A 14,382-nucleotide genomic window follows, 5' to 3' on the forward strand; every position below is an offset into this window, starting at 1 on the left:
GAAAGTGGAAGATGATCTTGCAAGATGGAAATCCTTACCGATATCACTTATGGGGAGGGTTGCTACAATTAAAATGATGGTCTTACCCAGAATAAATTACTTATTCTCGATGATCCCAAACAAACCACCAGCTGACTGGTTTAAATCTCTGGACTCCTCAATTACTAAATTCCTTTGGCAGGATAAACCTCCACGAATTAGCTTAAAAACGCTTCAGAAGACCAAAGACAGAGGAGGACTGGATTTACCCAACTTTTATTATTATTTCTTAGCCAACAGGCTGCAATATATAGCAAGATGGTTGCAAGATAACCCACTAGATGAGTCCTGGTTAGATATAGAACAGACACTTTGCAATACAATAGAGCTTTCAGACTTACCATTTATTAGCTCAAGCATGAGAAAACATGAAAGCTTCAAAAGTATTAGTATCAGCACCTCTTTGACAGCATGGTGGGAGTATCTAAAAATGACAGAGTCTTCACTAACACCATGCAGATGCACACCTATCTGGAAAAATCCTGACATTTCGCAAAATAACCAAATGATGAACCTTCCTTTCTGGAAAAATAAAGGAATCCTATACCTGGAACACAAATATGAAGGATTGGACTTCATCCCATTTAATCGAATAGTCTGCCAATTTGGAATGGATAAGAATAGCTTTTTAGAATATCACCAAATTAAATCTGTAGTCAAACAAAAATTTAAGCTCAATAAAATAGAATTACAAACACCACCAAGGGTATATGACTTCTATAATCTCAAACCCCCCATACTACTGTCTAAAGTATATAAGACACTGTCCAAAATAGATAATAAAATTGCAATCCCTATTGAAAAATGGGAGGTGGATCTATCAGTCAGCTTTGACCAGAACTTCTGGTCCCAAACTTGTTTAAAAACTTTTAAAATGATCAGACACCCCCATTTACAAATAATTCAGTACAAAATTATACACAGAGTACACTATACAGGCCATCGGATGTTCAAGATGGGGTTTGTGTCATCTGACACATGTACACACTGCACAAACAACATTCCTGACAATTACATTCACGCACTGTGGTCCTGTCCACCTGTCCAGGAATTTTGGGGTAGAGTATGTGAGGATCTGTCAAAATGTCTGAAATGTCATATCCCAACTTCCCCCTCTCTTTGTTTACTGGGAAACCTGGACGATGTCCCGATTGAAACATCTTTGGTTCACGTGGTTCTGACTGCCATATGCATCGCTAAGAAAACTATCCTCTTGAATTGGAAAAATAGAGAAACTCTCTGCATTAACCAGTATAGAAATCTTTTGTTAGATCATATTACACTTGATTTAGCCTCTGCTTTCACTTCAAATCAATCTCTCTGGGCTCCTTTTGATCGGTTCCATCACATAGCGATGATGAGGGATCATTGATATTGTCCTGCGGGATGAGGTGGGTGGGGGGGTGGAGGGTCTGAGTTTGTAGTATCTGGATGTTCCCTGGAGGTGGGTTCACTGGGGGGTGTCTGGGACTGGGGGACCGTTGTCCCCTTTGGAGGTGCTTGGGTTGCCTCGAGGGGTGGACTACTGGCGGTTGAGAGTGGGGCCCCTTGGAGGTCTTGGCGGCGGCCATGGGTCACTGCCTGGCGGCTGCATTGCCCCTGGGCGGGTCTGGGTGGGGGCCTGGGGGCTCGGGGTGCGGGGGTGGCTGGCCCCGTGTGGGGGTCGGTTCCTGAAATGTATACTGCCGGGAAGAAGGCAGGAACATGCAGCAGTGCTTGGCCCGGGTTCAGGGCCTCGGGTAGACCTGTCCCATCTTAGGGGAGGGGGAGGTCCAGGAGGGGGAGGACCCAACCTTACCAGGATGTCCTATGTCTTATATATTCTGGAAGTTGTGCAAATGCAGGGATGGGCATAGATATTCTGCTGGGGTGGGGCTGGGTTGGTGCCCTCGGACTCTGTGAGGCTCTGCAATGCTGCTGCTTTGGGCCCTGGCAGGATGGGCTGGGGTCTCCATGCCCTGGGTGGCATTTTGACAGCAGAGGTGCCTATTGGGTCCAGTGGGGGAGCTGGCTCCCTGGAGGGCTAAGCCCAACTAGCCATTCCTCCCCATCCCCGCATATTTTTCTTCTCCTGCTCCCTCACATCCTCACACAAACATGAACATAGGACCTTGGGGGTGTACAAGTCAGGGAGTGTGGGTATGGACCCCATTTCCGCATTCCTGTGGCAACCTGCCCCCCAATTTTATTTGCACCTTATACACTTCCACTGACGACATTCCACACAAACACACACACAGGGCCTTGGGAGTGAGCACATTCAACAGCACTTGGCAGGGGGATTTCTCAGCCTCCTCCCGAGTGCCGGTGCCCACTTCCAATTTTAAACTGCACTTAGACACTGAGGGCTGTGGGTGCAAGTGGGGTGGTGCGGTGGCATCAGCTGGCATAGGCCAGACAATGCCCGCACTGCCCGCTCACCACAGCCATGGAATACACTTCATCAACACACAACACTATATTGGAGCAGGCGGAGGGAGACAAGGGGTCTTAGCACACCTCTGTTGTTGCTTGGCTTCCTGGGGCTGGAGGCTAGGAGGGAGATCTGGCCGTCTGTTTGGGGTCTGGGGTGGTGGGTTGCTGTGCTCAGCGTTGGGCGGGGGAGCCTGCTCATCAGCACCCCAGCAGAAAGGGTCAAACTCTGGTTACCGGTGATGGTTGTACCCCATGTGCAGCAGTACCGGGACCAGAGTGAATAGGGTGTGTATGGGGAGCATGAGTGGGTGTCCGGCGTGCATTTTTGTAAGTCTTTGGTTGTATGTGCATGTGTGAGCATGAGGGAGGGAGTGTGTGACTGTGTTTGTGTATGAATGTATATGTCAGGTGGGGCCTTTGACTCCTCTCTTCTCCTGGGACTTCTTTTGATGATATAGATCTTCGTCTCCCCTCCCCCTGCCACACCTACTGTGGGGTGTGGTGCCTTGGTCTGCCTGAGTGTTCGTGGCTCCCGGGTCAGGAGGTTTAAGATTTTTGGCATCCACCTGATCAATCCCGGTGGCTGCCTGGTGGGGTCTGGGTCCCTGGGCTCTGCTGGGTCCCCGGGAGGACAAAGATCATTTGATCGCATGGCTTCTCCTACCACTGCTATGCTGACGACCCCCAGCTCTATCTGCCGTTCCCACCTAACAACCACACAGTCTCTGCAACAATCTTGGACTGTCTCTCTGACAAATCAAGATGGATGAAATCCCACCATCTCCAACTCAACCTCTCAAAAACAGAATTACTCATCATCCCTGTGAAACCATCTGACATAACATCACAATCCAAAACGATTTCCTGTCTCTGGCTTCTTCAAGGGCATTTCGATATTTGGGTGTTGTGATTGATGACCAAATGACCTTTAAAGATCACATTGCCTTTGTCGCTTGTCCATGTCACTTCACGCTGTATAACATACGAAAGAACAGACCATACCTAACACAATATGCTACCCAGCTCCTGGTGAAATCTACTGTCATCTTCACCAGCATACAGAAAGGAGAGCTCATGGAGATTTTATTCTTTTTGCAGACAAAACACGTAAATTTATTTCACCGCTCCATCTGTTCACTCAGAAGCTTCAGTCATTCCCCTTGTAGCATCCAGAAATGGTCCATTTTTCATCTACAGCTGACCTCTCCAGTATCCGGTCATATGGAGACATAAGTCTTAACTGGAACCTTTAATCTGCAAGAAAGATACTGTTGCTTGACCAAGGTCCCTCTCAAGTTTCCTCTTATCTTTATCTGCTTTGCTTCACAGAACAAGAAGAATGAACTTTTATAAGAATGAACCGTTATAATAACGAATACTGGATGATGCAATGAAATACGTAAATAATCATATGGTTGAATGAATAATAATGGCTGAAGAATAACAATGTTTTGATTAATCTGTGCTTAAATTACTGAAGTTGAAATGAATATTATTATGTTATGATCAGTAAAGTTTGATTTAACAAGTGAATCAATATCTACTGACAGCTGACACACTCCGACACGTGACAATGACAAGGTTAAACTAACATCATGACACATTGCTTTCTGGTCCAAAAATCAAAGCGCCTGTATCTGAGCAAGGTGTGGTTTCTGAGGTTTGTTGGCAAACCCATTTACATGTTAAATTCTGATTTGTCAGTAAGTCAAAATATGGCAATTATTAAAACAGAATGCACTTCCTCGTGAGTCAGTTGAGCCTAACTCTGGACTAGCCACAGAGAAAAACTCTTCTCCCATCGCATTTTTTGACAAGCTGTCAAAACCTGGTGCACGCTACAGCTGACCGCAACAGTTCCTTCAGAATAAAGCTGACACAGCTCCGACTCGTTAAGAGTCCTTCCATAGATGCAAATAACTACCTGTTGTGACCTGGAGATATCTCGAGACCGGTCTAGTGGTGCTGTGGTTTCTGCTATGGACTTCAGTACCTTTGGGGTCCACGGACCTCCTGACATTCTGGATCTACAACGGGGGTCTCCGAAAGGGTACGTAGACACGACAGATTGTGTCTGATGTTGTTTTATTAGAAATCAACTTTCTAGTTTAATGCCGACCAAATTCGATCCCACTCAGAACTCAGTTCTTCAGATACGAGAGGTTCTGATAATATCACATTCACACATCATCAGACCTCACATTCCATCCACTTATTCATCCATCACATAAAGTGATTCCTAGTTGTCATGTTTTTAATTGTTTAGAAAATAAATGTCTTACTTTTTATAAACTTGACTCTGTCTGAATTAATACGAAGTGTGTTACGATCCCTGAATAAATAAAGAATCCTAATTCTTCTGGTTAAACCTTCAAAGATCAATAAGGTTGATACTCTATATTCATATAGAATCATCACAGCTTATTGATCGTAATTAAAACCCAAAATACATCTGTAGTCTAACCCTACACCCTTTAGTTGTTTTTTTTTTGTTTTCCTCCGTTTCCAAACGTGTAAAACCTGAAAAAATTAACAAATTGGGATCAAGAAATATATAAAAACAAAAACTGACAGCTTTTAAACTGTTTTGCAGGTATTTATGTCGTCCCTCTGGTCCAACATCAATATCAAAGCATAATTAATTATTTATACTGCATCTCTACCCCTTCAACACAATTTCTGTGAAAACAGGTCTGAGACAATGTGGCTGACCTGGATTTTTCTCACCAACCCACATCAGCTCAGCAGGAGTTTCAGCTGAAATGGGTTTGAAGGTTTGGATGGTAAATTATTCCCTCAAAAAGAAACGTGCTTGGATAAAATCCTATCAAGACTTTTATTTTGATGTACTATTTTTGATTGGTGTACTGTTTCCAGATAATTTTATGATAATCTGAATTTGGTTAAAACAGATTTTCTTCTCATATAAAATTTTTTTTCCCTAAATTTAGAACAAAATGAATGCTATTCCAGACACTTTCAAAGAAATACTGGAAAAGTTTGCAAAGCTGGGTGTTTTCCAACACAAGCAATATTAGCAAAAATAAGAACTGTTTTCAATTTTTAGTTAATATCCTTAAATAATGTATGTATGGCTGGTGTTTATAGTAATTATTTCTATCAGTAAAACGTGATTGCTTTTTGTTTGGGTTATGTAGTGTGTCCATATTATAATCATTTAAAATTATCCACCATTGATCAAAACTTGTGAAGCCATTAGACAGCATCCTAATGAGCATATTTAATCATTAAATGAGTCAAAGTTGGTTATGTTTGTGATCTAAAACCTTAAACTCTGTTGACAGAGTATTTTGTGTGTTTAAGGAGCTTGTTTAATTTACATGTGTTCACTGCATTAAATATTGAATTAATCATGGTGGATATCACCGTTATTTATCACTCTCTGCTCTTTATTAGGTGAACTTTTGTGCTCACTGCTGCCCCCAAGCGGTCAAAATATCAGTTTCTTCTATTTTGGTAAAAAAAAATTTAAATGGTCACACTAGAAACATGAACATCTGGTAAATTTAAGATGGTTTATGGTGGGACAATGTCTAATATTTTTAGGAATATGTTTTCTGATTACTGATTTTATTGCATGATTTTAAAATGCTGTCACAAAGAGAAAAGGCTCAGTAATTCTGTTGGGATTTTGGTAGAATAAAGCCACATAAAACAAACAAAATAACAGTTAAAGTTAAATTTACCCCAATAAAAACCCTACATTTTCTAAAATCAAACAACACTATGTGTGAGGCTTTAGGTTGTGAGGTGATTTGATTGTTTTCCTGGAATATCTCAACCAGTGTTCAAGCCCAAACAGGTGGAACAGTCCAAAACAAGCACACACATATTTTACACTCGCTCTTCTGCTTCCCTCTCGTTATTCACTCTGCATGAGCGAGCTGCAGACATGTTAATCTCCATCACAACAGCGGACGCATCGCCCTCTCTTGTGGATTTATTCAAGTCATGACTTTTGCTGAAAAAAGCAACAAGAACCATTGAGTACTAATGACACATCTTACAAATCTTACAAATGATAGTGCAAAACACTCTCTTTGTTATCTAAAACAAATCACTCAGTTAACCTTTTATAAAGAGGGATGAACAACTGCCTGTTCTCCATTGCTGGAGAGTTTGGGTGTTGCTGAGAAATTTTTACTAACCACCTGTTTTAAAATAAAAGCATCCCAGTGTTCAGGATTGCTCGGCCTGCAAAATCTGCTCCAGTGCTGCAATACTTGTGTCTGTCTGCAGAAAAACTCATGCTCTCATTTCTGGTTTTGAGAAGAAGTGTCAGTGTCAAGAATTTGTTCCTAGAATTATTGAGGGACTTAACTTGAGAGAAAAACGCAAAAATGTTTGGTTGGATTTACACTGGATGGGGATTTAAGGGATTTTTGTGTGTCAAAGCTGTACATATATTGATGTGAATCGCATGCAAAATTACTGTTGAAATGTTGTCACAAAATGTTGTAATTGTGTTAGAATTTGTTTGTTGAATTATTTCATGGGGGTTTCTCTTTAATCAGAAGCAATTAAGTGTAATTAGTTTCCGATCCATCCCACATTTATCACTTATCACTTTCTGATCGTGAAAACTGTATTGTGATGAGTTTGAGACACATTCTTGATATAACTCTGTTATTGTCCATCTTGCCATTCATCCTTTCACATTCATTAGCTTATTGAGGTTTGGGTCATGGAGGTACTGTAACAGATTCAAGAGTGAAGCCCCGAGATTCTTCTCCCCAATAAAATTCTCAAGCTCTTCCATGGAGATCCCAAGGCATACTCAGGTCATAGATGGTATAAAATCCTGGTCTGTCTTGGAGCATCCTCCCAGTGCCTGGAAAATCTCCAGAGGGGTCAACCAGGAAGCATCCAAATCAGACGCCTGAACCCCTTTAGCTGACTCCAGCAGCTTTGGGATCCCCAGAGGACAGAGCTCCCAACCCTACTGGGCGCTAAGGCTGAGCCTAGCCACCCCACAGAAGAAGTTAATTTAAGCAGTTTGTATCCAGAATCTGGTTCCTAATGCTCCCACTGGGGAAGGGTTTTATGGCAGACCAGTGAATCAGTAAACTGCCTTTTACTTAACAACTGCAGAGGAAGCACCAATCTGTTGGTACATCACTTGCTCCTTTCTATCATCACCATTGAACAAGATACAAAGATTAACTGGTATGGTGAGTAGAAGCTGCCACTGACTACCAGCCAAAGGAGACCCACTTCTGACGTTAACGTTTAAGAAGCCCGCCATCACTCTAATGTTCATGACTTATGTTGTGAATTACTTTGCAGTCAGTGAAGTGTTCATTAAAATAATATGCTTCGTGATTTTGATGTTACAAATTGTCCAAACGGAGGAAACAAACCCATGAGAATGACTTTCTTTTATTACGGAGACAAACAAAACTGTGACAAATAAATTTAAAACTAACAAATAAATGAATTACCTTATAGATTTAAAATTACAATGCCTGGTTAGCTGCAGGAGGAGAAAGATGCTAACAGACATTTATGTCTTTTTTTTTTAATTTTTATTAAATATGATATGATGCCCATATCAACGTGGTGGCACGCTCCTTTGCATTGCCTAGCTAAAATTAAGCCGTTGCTGTCAAGGACCCACTTGGAACAAGTACTCCATGCCTTGGTGATATCAAGGCTGGATTACTGCAGCTCTCTGTATGCTGGGTTGGGTCCGACTGCTCTTCGACATCTGCAGCTGGTGTAGAACAGTGCAGCCAGGTTTCTGAGGGGTCCAAGAAATGGGACCATATTAGTCCTGTGCTGGCAACGCTCCATTGGCTTCCGTTCTCCTATTGGGCGTAGTTTGTTTGTTTGTCCGTCAGTTTTGTCAGGGCAGTGCCCCTCCATACCTTGGGAATTTGTTAAAAAGACATGTACCATCAAGGTCATTGCGCTCGGCAGATCAGCTTCTGCTGACTGTTCTTCACTCCAGGCCCAGGACATGTGGGGATAGGGCATTTTCTGTTTTAGCACCGTCCCTTTGGAACAAGTTACCTCTTAACATTTTATCACCTGGCTTTCACCTAATCTGTTCGGTGACTGGTTTTAATGGATTTTAATAGTTTTTTATTTTTGTTTGCAATTATCGATTTTTTTCTTTTTGATCTTGGTGTTTTCTTTTCTATGTTCTATTTCTGCTGTGTTCAACGCTTTGGGCCCCCCTTGAAGATGAGGGAAAGCGCTATACAAATAAAAGCTGATTGATTGATTGATTAAATGATTAAATGAAAGTTAAAATCTTAAGCGTTAGCGATGCATAGAGACCAACCATTATAGTGATGACCACGTAATTTACAGACTTGTGTATTGCAGAAACTATGAAGTGACGTACTTAGTTCCAGACGTAAATTTTTCCAGATTCTGAAGGGACGTCGCCACTAGTAGATATTTGTTTAGTGACGTTGCTGCCAAGTTACTGCAGTCCTTTCGGCAGCAGAATGTAAAAATCCTGTTGAAACTTTGGATGTTCAGTCAGGGATGTAAGGTTTTGCTGCACCTTCTCCTTAGTTTGGTTAGCTGTACCATTGCAGCTTCCACTCTCAATACTACTAGTCTCAACCTGGACAGAGGAGACCTCGCCCAGAACAGGGAGACCAAAATGTCTGGCAAAGTTTTCAAACTTGTTGACAATTCCTGCAGCATGAGAATGAAAAACTACAACATATGCAAAGAAATGAATCCCTTGTGAATTGTTGGCCATTTGCCGACAACGCTAAGATGCTGGTGTGTGTCTCGCTTAAAATAGCCATTAGCTTGGTTTACATCTTTAAATCATATACACACATTTTTAGTTTAAATCCTGTCTTTAACTCACTGTTTCATCTTATAATATATGTATATTTTTCAAAAATCATTGTTTCAGGTCAAATTTGACTCAGGACATCAATAAAGGAACCAGAGGCTGTAAGGAGAATTCAGGAAATGGTACGTCTTCTAGCACACACACACACACACACGCACACACACACACACACACACGCACGCACGCACGCACGCACGCACACACACACACACACACACACACACACACACAGACGAAGAGAGAGTAATTGTGAATCCATTATTCAACACTATCTCTTTTCTATTTTTTAAAGAAGTTTAATACTTTATTTAACCTTCCATCTTATTTTGATGAGTTTTCATGAATCTCTAACTGTCAGATTAAAGGGTTGAAGCACAACTTTAAAGCACACTGTTCTTTCTCTGTCTCAAAAATAAAGCATCAGGATTTCTTAAAGGATTTCATTAGAAGTGTGTGTCCCCCACCCCCACCCTTAGGTCCCAGCGTATACATTTTAATCAGCTCGTTTCTTGCAGGAGGTCAGGCGGTCCTGCTGATGCACTGCAGGGCTCGCTACTTTTAAAGAGGCTTATGAGATGTGATAGAAAGTGATGCTGCAGCCGCACACATTGCTCACCCACACATATAAAACAAAACCCCTGTGACCTGACATCTTGTTCAATATCCATTTCCTTGTCCTGGCAAATTCTCTATCACTTGTCTTGGGTTTAACTGACTCTGGTTTCTTGATTTGCTTAGTGGTACATCGGAGGCGCTCTGTTATGTCGGGTGATGATGTGCTGCTCCAGTGTGAACTACGCTCAAATCTGGCGACTCCACGCTGGACTCTAAATGGCAAGGAGCTTCAGGGATATGGGTTAAATTCAGGCTACCGCATCGGCACGGATGGCCTCCTTATGATTGGCGCTCGCCCCCAACAAAGCGGATCATATCGCTGTTTTGCTGTGGAGAACGGCGTCTCTGTTCTGATTTATCTCTACACAGTAAGGGTTCACACAGATCCATTCTTCCCTGTGGAGCCCACAGACACAACTGATCCATCCACGGTCTCCAGTCCAACTGTTTTCACCACTGTGAGCCCCACAGAGCAGCCATTACCTTCACCTCCTGCCCCGCTGCCTCCAGGAGCTGAGTTCCAGATATACAGACATATGGAGGCTGTCTACATCTCGCTAGTGGCAGTTCTCGGAGGGCTTTGCTTGGTCTTGACTGTGGTGCTGCTTTATGTGAGCTTCTGCACCAGGCGGACCACTCAGAGCCGGAAGTTTTCCCACCAGGGTCTGCATGTCCTGGGGTCCTCTGACAGAAAACGAAGCTCCCATCTGGAACTTAAAACGATCTCCAGCCACTATAATGGCCGTCAGGGCCGCAGGTCCATCTCAGTGCCGATGTTTAGTGATAGCTTCCTCCAGATTGTTCCCTGCGAGGATGACATGTCTCCAGCCAAAACACCTCCCCCAGCTCCTCCTCTTCCTAATCCACCTCCACTTCCAGACATGGACTACGCCAACGGGCTTTCCGCCACTCTGCCCAGTGTTCTGAGGAAGATGAACGGGAACAGCTATGTGCTGTTGAGGCAGGCCGACCCTGAGGGCATGTCGCCGCTCTACCACTCATTCACAGAGGAGCTCAACAGGATCCTGGAGCAGAGGAAACACACACAGCTGGACCTGCAGCCTGATGAGAGCTCCATCTAGGATGTCCCTCTCAGTCTCTGTCTCACAACCTGATGGTGATCTGAAGTTGTTGGAAGAATTGAAATGACCCAGTGTCAGTGTTCCTGCAGATCAAGTCCCAACTTCATCTGAAATCCACAGCCTTCTGGATCTCACCACAGTTTAGTTGCTCATAAATTCACTGTAATGATGGACAAAACTAACCAGAGACTGAGGTCCAAAATGTGGAGCTGGGAAAAGTTTGCAACTGTACTAACGGATAGCACTTAGGAGCGTTATGACGCAACCTCAGAGGAAACTTTAAACAAAGTCTGACGCACATACAGGTGGAAAATTGGAAACTTTTAGAGTTTTTAGCAACCTGTGAAGTTTGATCTTTGTGTAGCGATACTCATCCAACATGTACCTTGTGAAAATATTTATATACCTGCTATTTGAGAACCAGAACTTGTTTATTATGACACTTTCTTCCTCTAAAGAGTGCACAGAAATGATCACTAGACATTTCTATGATGCTTAGTAATGATTTTAGTGTTAAATTTTTTCCAAAGTGCAAAACAGAAAGTCAACAAACTGCAGTGATGCTTAGTTTCTCATTCCTTGTGCCAAAATGAAAAATTCTACTTAGTATTATTTTACCTGAAAAGGGAGCAGTGAACATTTTTCTTTAAAGTCTTTTGTTTGCTAATTCATATAACTGTCTCACTCAATTCTATGGATTTTCTTGTGATAACTTCACTTAAAAACAACACCTTTATCACTTGATGTTGTTAAATTGCATCGAATACTATTTTAAATTCTGAGACTTTTTTTTAAACTTTTTACAGTCTCTCTTATTTGTCCCTTACAGATTTCTAAAACAATGTTTTGTCACACTTAAAGAGCAAGTAACACCTAAATTAAATTTTTTTTGCTGATAACCTGTATAGACGAGTGTCTAATGGTGCTGTGTAATCATTAGTGTGGCAGTTTAGAGCAACTTACTTTAGATTTAATTTTTCAGCCCAAAAACCCTAATTATATCTCCATCTTCAGGTTAAAATCTCTGCTCCACATTTAATTAGAATCAGCTGTGGCTGATGGCTAAGCTGAAAAACATGACGTTGCACTGGTCTCCAGGTGAGGCAGCTGCACCTCGAGCTGGCTCAACCACTCACCTGCCGATATGACACGTTGGCACTCGGAGCCGCTTGCCTCCTTGAAAAAAATGCCCTCCTCCCCTTTTCATCTAATGATCACGGTTAACAGGAAATCCTCCAGAATGCTGCAGAATCTACGTCTGCTCTTGTGTCTCCACCCATGCCTTGACTTCAAGGTGCATTATGTAGAAAAGACGTAAAAATTACATGCTGTGGTAAAATTTGGTTACTGCAACCATTTTAAACAGCTCTGGAGCTTTTTGCCGGTCGTCGTCAAATTACAATGTTCGGCGCTGCAGTATTAGCTCACAGGCGACACGGCGACCCCACACTCACTGATGGTAAACAGCAGTTACGTCCCTCCTTCTTTTGTTCGGAAAAGATAAAAGCTGACAATCCCAGCATTAGCTGCATATGAAATATATTTCAGTATAACCTTCCTTCCAAAATGACTGAAACATTAGACTCTTTTGGGATTTTGTCACTGTAAAATTGTCACTATAGTTTTACATACTGCCCCTTTAAACGTTTCAGCTCATCAAATTATATTGAGTATCTGAAAAAGATGAACTGAGTAAATACAAAATGCAATTTTTTAATTATTTAATGTCGCTTTTGCTAGAACAGTTCGCATTGACTGTGAAGCGGCTGGGATGAAGACCTTATTTTGTCTCAAATGGCCATTTGAGGTGGCTCTGGCATCTAGTTAGGATGTCTCCTGGACGTTTCCCTGGTGAGGTTTTCTAGTCACGTTCACCCAGGTCTAGACCCAAAGGAAGACCCAGGGCACGTTGGAGGGACTATGTTTCTCGGCTGTCCTGGGAACACTGTGGATGAGCTGGCCCGAGAGGCTGGGGAAATCTGGGCCTCCTTGCTTGGGCTGCTGTCTCTGTGACCCGACCCCAGATAAGTGGAAGAAAATGGATACATGGATGGATGTTTGATTTAATTTAGTTTGAATTTATTCACACTCACCTGGCTATATGTAAAAATGTAATTGATCCCTAAACTTAACTGGAAGCAACAGCCGTAATCCAACATTTGTTACTAACTGCTAATGGGTCTGTTACATCACTCAGGGCTTTCCGGCATGAACAGCATGTTAAAGGTCAAAGGGCAGATGTTGTCTTTCTGGGGGGGAAGAATTTGCGATTTCATCAGTTCCAGGTCCTGAAGCAACAAAAACAGCCTCAGACCATCACACCACCACCATGTGGTAAAAGATGGTTCTAGATCGCATCCAGGAGCTCATAAAATGGATAAAACTCAAGAATGTTTCAATTCAGAGAAGATGAGCCAGTCAAGTGAATCAGCCATAAAAATAATAAATTTTAGCTCTGAAAGACAATCTGCAATAATTCATGCCCATGAAAGTATTTGATGTTGTAGAGATGGATTTTATGAGGAGTTGCGAACGTAACAGACATTTTCAAATGAATGTTTCTCAAGAAAATACCTGAGATGAACTGGAGGGTAAATGCCTAAAAACTTTGCTGGAGGGAAGATTTTTCTGATATTTTTACCATTCCTCACGATAAATGTTTTCTTCTTCAGAATCAAACCATGACCACTTCTCACTTTTGACAATCTGACATGGTAGACGGCTTTTTCTGACTTGTGACTTCTCCATAAGTCACCCTTTTATGACCCTTGTAAAACGGAACATTTTTGACTGGGACGTTGTTTTGCTGAAAACCACAAGAGAAACATTTTTGAGCAAATTTTCTAAACCACTTTTCAGTCATTTATCTCATGTAATTAGAAATAATTGCATCACTGTTGCAGCAGTTAATGTGTTGTGTCAGTGGAAGCACCTGCTGCAGGCCTAATATCCGTCTTTCTGTTTCAGCATCTGTGTCAGAAAAGAGATCCATGAAACATTTGACTGGTTTATCTGAATGATACAAACAGGAACATATGAAACTAAAGACAGAGAGAATGCCTTTAAGTAGATGCTTAAGTTAGCTATTTATATTTTCTTTGGAGATAAGTATTTATTTCACGTATTTACTTGCCGTTTCAAACTCCAAAATGATCGTTTTAGCTGTAAATCCATCTCAGAGGGATAGGCGTGACTCAAGTCAGGCGACAGATCACAGACCTTCACACCTGCAAGCCATAAAACCATTCTTTGTGTTTACCTGACATCAAGTCAGTGCATCGCCAAAACAAGAACTGCAGCGCTTACAGTATCCCCCTGACAAGATGAACTGCGCTATGATTAAGCAGCGCACATGGAAGGGACTGAAATGAATCTTGGAGCAGTTTGTAA

At 42.1% G+C, this 14,382-nt stretch overlaps 1 protein-coding gene across 3 annotated transcripts in view; it reads left to right on the forward strand.

Moving 5' to 3' along the window:
* The window catches only part of sema4gb (sema domain, immunoglobulin domain (Ig), transmembrane domain (TM) and short cytoplasmic domain, (semaphorin) 4Gb), a 72,778-nt gene extending 61,643 nt beyond the window's left edge, over nucleotides 1-11,135 (forward strand). For all 3 annotated transcript variants that reach the window (XM_054749336.2, XM_054749337.2, XM_054749338.2), the window contains 2 exons: nucleotides 9,356-9,417; nucleotides 10,034-11,135. In XM_054749336.2, the coding sequence (XP_054605311.2) occupies nucleotides 9,356-9,417; nucleotides 10,034-10,992 (1,021 nt within the window). In that variant the 3' untranslated portion in view covers nucleotides 10,993-11,135. The remainder of the gene's footprint in view (nucleotides 1-9,355; nucleotides 9,418-10,033) is intronic.
* The last annotated feature ends 3,247 nt before the right edge of the window (nucleotides 11,136-14,382 follow it).

This window comes from Nothobranchius furzeri, chromosome 16 (genome assembly GCF_043380555.1).
Source record: "Nothobranchius furzeri strain GRZ-AD chromosome 16, NfurGRZ-RIMD1, whole genome shotgun sequence".
In the NCBI taxonomy this organism is placed as follows: Eukaryota; Metazoa; Chordata; class Actinopteri; order Cyprinodontiformes; family Nothobranchiidae; genus Nothobranchius; species Nothobranchius furzeri.